Source organism: Scomber japonicus, chromosome 21 (genome assembly GCF_027409825.1).
Source record: "Scomber japonicus isolate fScoJap1 chromosome 21, fScoJap1.pri, whole genome shotgun sequence".
NCBI classification, from domain to species: Eukaryota; Metazoa; Chordata; class Actinopteri; order Scombriformes; family Scombridae; genus Scomber; species Scomber japonicus.
In genome coordinates, this window is record NC_070598.1 from 11,833,869 (window position 1) to 11,839,494 (window position 5,626).

General features: G+C 38.1%; 1 protein-coding gene across 1 annotated transcript; it reads right to left on the reverse strand.

The window, feature by feature from the left end:
• Nucleotides 1-538: 538 nt before the first annotated feature.
• LOC128382615 (Golgi reassembly-stacking protein 1-like) lies at nucleotides 539-5,626 on the reverse strand. The gene is made up of 9 exons (XM_053342613.1): nucleotides 5,471-5,626; nucleotides 4,867-4,947; nucleotides 3,527-3,730; nucleotides 3,049-3,135; nucleotides 2,812-2,942; nucleotides 2,537-2,672; nucleotides 2,304-2,421; nucleotides 2,065-2,190; nucleotides 539-1,591 (listed from the first exon to the last, which is right to left on the reverse strand). The coding sequence occupies exons 1-9, from the start codon at nucleotides 5,534-5,536 to the stop codon at nucleotides 1,323-1,325; spliced, it is 1,218 nt and encodes a 405-aa protein (XP_053198588.1). The 5' UTR covers nucleotides 5,537-5,626; the 3' UTR covers nucleotides 539-1,322.

Sequence of the window (5,626 nt, forward strand, 5' to 3'; positions counted from 1 at the left end):
ATTGATCCCCCACATAACGACCTGGAGAGCTATCGATTTTACATTATATAAAATACAGAATATCTGTGACTGAATGTTTGATGCCCCTTTTTTTTTGGAATGACTTTTCCTGGCATTACATGTGCAGCATTATGTGACAAATGATGCATCATGTCACCAGGTCTTAGAGGCATCTGTGATAACTTTTTCATACCTCAAGCTGCCCCCTTTCTGCTGGAGCAAATAACACATCACTTATCCTGTTATCGTACATAACGGTTGACAGAGGAGATGTGATTTTTCTTCACACATTCATTTATTTCACTTCATTCGTTTTTGAAAATAATACAAGGCACCAAATCTTTGAAGCTGCAGTGGCAGAAAAATCAAGCTTTCCTCGTTCAGACCTATAATGAGGTGTTTGCTGACACCTGCTGGCTCAAAGTATGAACTGCTCTTGTTATCAACATGTGCCTGTTTTGAGGTTAAAATACATTAAACAATCACATTTTTGATTATATAGAATTAAAAAAAGACACCAGACTGCTGCAGCTTTATCCTGATTAGCTTCTTTTTTAATAAATATTTGAATATTTTTGCCCATCCGTAAAAATCAGGAGCATAATTTAACTGAAAACTTTGTCAAGAAGAGAAACACAAAACAATCAGAGCTGCATCAAACGTGTCAATAATGTGCCGCTCATTTACAAAAACTGAAAGTCGAACCCACAACATATGAAGACATTTCAAATGAGACATAAGGCAAAGAGGCGTAACAGTAAATGCCTGAGATTTAAAATAACTTTTTTTTTCTACATATGAATTTACCTCAAACTCAACCTATCAGAAAGTAAAAGCATAAAACCCTAATTCAAAAACATAAAAACCACATGATGGATTTGCATGAATTCCAGCTGAAGCATTATTCTTCTACAGTGTTTCATACCATTAATGAGGTGATAGCGGTAAGAGCAACAAGAAATATTCTTAACCTTTGGCTTTTTAGTGCAAACCAGGATGACACTGATAGATAACAACAGCTAAGATTCAGCTAAGGCTTCATCCTGTTTGATGCTGAGTAGTATGAGTAAAACATGAACTACATTCATATTGCACCTTCCTTTCTAGTCTTTTCAGTCAACATAAAATCTTTCTTAAATGTGCAATTGAGCATGCAGCAATGGCACCTGTGTACAAATAAAACTCTCGGAAATTAAAAAATAGCTCCAGTGGAACAACTTACAGTCATAAGGGAAGCTTTCAATGTCATAATGTGTTCTAAATCTCCTGTTATGCAAGTCAGCTTGAACCAGCGTTAATTAAGCAGCAGTGAAGCAGTCCTTTTAACTTTCTGTCACTGCGCTCTCAGACGTTTCTTTCTCCATAATCTGGGCTGAGCTTGAGTGCTCAGAATTATTATCTTGCACCTCTGGGATACTTGTGTCAGGCAGGTTCTCTTCGGTGACTTCAAGGCCAATGATGTCATCTACACCCTCGCTGTTTGGAGAAGTGCTGGTGATCAGGTCTAAAACATGACCGTGAACCGTTTGCTGGAGGTCTGATTCTTCTTCCTTCTCTGGAGGTGAAGGTCTTTGGTCTGCAGATGAGGTATCTGTAAAAAATAAGTGTTGCTGAGAGTTAAAAATGTTATAAACAATCAGTCTCTGATACTTAATGTATAGCGTGACTAACTTTTCCGTCAAGTTTGAAAGCCTGGTCAGTGTAGGACAGGGTTACACCACCTATTTTTAAATGCATCAACCTATTTGTATATAAAGTACTTAATTAAGTCTTGTACCTATGTGAGTCTGATATGTTATTAGAAAAACACACCAAAACTCTACCAAACTGATGTTTTAGATTGTTATTGCGTTTTTTAGCTATGTTGCTAATGTCTGTATGAAAAATCAGATTTTCCTCAACTATTTTTATTCCTCTGGGAAATAACAAAATGCACCACCTAATCAATTAAATGAGATGTGCAAACAATAACTGGTTGTAATCATAAAAATTCATACAGCGGAATTGAAAACATGTCATTGCACCTTTAAAATGCAGAATTCAATCACTTGTAGAAGTACTCACCCAAGCTGCTAAACTGATCACAGGTATCGTCTCCATAATTAGCAAAGATGGAGCTGTTGCCGATGTCATTGGTGGAAACCATGTCTGACAAATCTGGAGTTACTGCCTCGGATATGTTGGAAATGTCTGCCATTCACATAGAACAAATGTCCATTTTAAGGTGTGTGAAAACAAAGAGCATGTCAACTGAAATCAGACACTGAAAACTAATTAAAAGTCCTAAAAGCAGTTCTGGTTACCAAAGTCCAAGGCTGCCTGTGTGGGCGAGGTTACACACAGCTCCTGCACAGCTCCTTCGATTTGATTCAAACCTGTTTCATTGACACCAGTGAGTCCACCTGCAGTCACTGGGGGCAGCTGAGGACAGATAACATGTATTGTATGTCACACTAATAATCCACATCACTAAAGTAAAAATTCTAACAAAGAACATTTACTGTTGTGTAAATTTGAAAGATGTGGCAAGATGTACCTCAGTGTCACTTGCAACCACTTCTTCACTGCTGCCTATGAGTGTGGATTGTAGAACATTTTTATTCTCAGTGCTGGGCTGAAATGGACGGGTTGGGATTCTGTGCAAGTAGCCATAGCCGATACCGCAGCCCAAGCTAAAATTTAACACAAACAAGGCAAGGGTATTGCTGTAAATGTTTATTTTGTCTGATTACATACTTGTGAGATGATAATAAAAGGTTGCAGCAATTCAAAAAAAACATTTCCACTTCAGTTTGAAGATATAATACCTACCTTCCCTCTCCCCCCCATGCTCCATTGGGAGTCACCACTACCTCTCTGCAGTGGTCACTCTGTGTGTTGTACACAAGCAGCTTCAGAGGTTTCCCCTCATTGGCTTCAATCAAAGAAAAGAAATCCTCTGACTGCATGGGTAACACAAAATGAGAGAGACATTGTTGTAGACTTTGTTCATATATGCCTTTGCCTTTTTGGTCAGCTTGTTATGAATAAAAGATTAAAAAAACTTACATCTTGCAACACCTGGTCAGCTCCAACAATGAAGTCATGATGTGCAATAAGGCCAGCTAACACAGCAGGAGAATTGGCTTCTACATCCTAATGAGGGAAAGATGGTCACTGAAGCATTTTATATTCAAAACCTCAATATAGATTAAACAAATTACTCTGGAACAGGACTATATTTTGCCATCAAGAGAGAAGTTATTGTTTGATATAACTGAGAATAGTTTTGCTCTGTTATGTGGACTTTTCTGAACAATAACAATAAAAACCAAGTGGTACTACTCAGTGGCTACTGGCACACATACAGCATATACCAACAAAAATATAACTCAATGTGTTTTCTACTGTTAGGATTCACTAGCAAGATAGAAAATTAATACTTACAGCTAATTTGATTTTAAAAAATCATTTCATGCTATCTTTCCTAAAGGTTTAATATCTAAAAAAGCAACAAAAATAAACGCACCTACTAGACTAGACTTACCAAGACATGCCACACGTTTTCATTGGCTCCTTCAAAGCTGCAGAAGCGGACGCTAGCACCCAGTAGTCCCTGACCACCCCACATGTTACTGGGTGTCACCTCCAGTTCTCTCACCCGCTGGGTTTTAGAGTTGTACACTTCAAGTTTAACGGCTTTCTCCACATTGGCCTTTAGAAGGTCTTTCAGCAAGTCACTTTCTTTATTCTGGAAAGAACACAGAAATATGGACTAACCCAGCTGTGACAGCGCAGACATGGCAAGCCAGCATCCATGTAAAAGAACATGAAATCAGATTATGGCAGCAGATTGTAAGGTCACTTTCTCTCTCCCGAGGCTATAATTCAGAACTGTAGGTAAAATTGTATTAAGGGGAAAGAAAAGCTGGCTGTCAAATATTGTTTGCAGTAAAAACACACAGAAGTTGCACATTATAATAGACTTATATTAAAAAAACATCTGAAAGCATATCAAAGCAAAATAAAATCCATAGAGAGCCACAATAACATACACATAGGTAGTCCAAAATGAGTTAATAGGACCAGGCAAAAACCTATTTATTCATTTTGTTGTCCCATAAATGTAATATTTCATAAAACTGCTACTTCCTGTGAAGAAATAAAATGGTTCTCTTGCAGAGTTGAATACTTTTTAGTGCCAAATTCCTTAGATTAGTATTTCCTTATGGAGCTGCAATGGAGGCATAGCAACACATAGAGGAAATTTTGCACTAAGAGGGTTGTTACTTTGGAGGGTAGCCATTCAATATGACTGCTTAGGCCTTATATTGACTTGTATGCAAGTTCAAATGTATGAACCAAGAGAGGAGAATAGAAGAAATTCACATAAATAGGTTTATATGCATATAAGGCAATCATGATAACCACACCTCAGGATTTATGATGGAATGTTTCCAAAGGATCTTTAAAAATATGTGTATAAGGTTGACAGCATTTTAACTACAATATCTACTGTTTTAATTTCATGACCTTATGCATGCATATCAACCAAACACTGCTCACATTGTTGCTGTGCTCCTCATTAAAAAAACCCCATCAGAACTGCTTTCAGTACTTTCAACTATACTAAACTAATGTGACTTGGTGATACATTTTATAAATGTATCCCAACTGATTTAAGTCTTACTTTTTATCTGGTTGCTGATTATTTTGTCCTTACCTAACCTGTCTGATTCACAAGCCAATTCGATAAGTTCACTCAAAGTAAATACTTAACCCCAAAGATTACTTAATTTGAAATAAACATTCTGTGCAATGTTTTGCATTTGATGACAACACTTGCCGAGGCTACACTTGACTTGAGCATCACTTGAGTCTACTCACAAGTCTAGTATTTCCAATAGAGAGAATGAAGTCAAAGAATGGCTCCAGTCCTGCTTTCAGGGCAGGGGAGTCCTCTTGTACCTGAAATATAACAGAAAGCATATTGTTTTGGTTTATTTGAAAGGGGATATTGTAACAGTCGCCCCCATGCGTCACGTCAGGGCATTGCAGTGGTGAACATTTGGGGACGGGATCCTCAATGCGAGATATTATCTTGCACAGCTGCTCCTAACATATTAAATATATTATGTGACTTTACAAAACATCCACGCTTGTATCCAGCAGTTGCTGCAGTCATCCCTAAATTATGACGGTCAAATAGGTTGGATATGTGCCAAATGCCACCTCATCATAGGCGGACACCATTATGAAGCTGGCCACGATTTCATAAATTAGCTACATGTATAAAATAACCTCGCCAACCAACTTTTGGGTTTCGACAACAACTACAGTCCAGAACTAAAAATTAGCATGGTTAACAAGTCAGTGAGCGAAAAACGAATAACGTCAATCCACAATAAAAAAAACAGGAGCCGTAGGGAGGAAACCGAGGGCTGTCATTAATACAACCTTGCATTAGTTAAGTCACGCTACAACAACGTACCCCATGCACATGATATCCGCTGTTAGTTCCCCCGTCCGACAAAAAAGAGCTCTGCGGTAAACCCATTGTGTTCAACAGTTATGTTATGACTGACTGACTGTCACTGAGGTAGGGTAGCGTTAGGAGTCATTACTGGAGGCTACACGTCTGACTGAA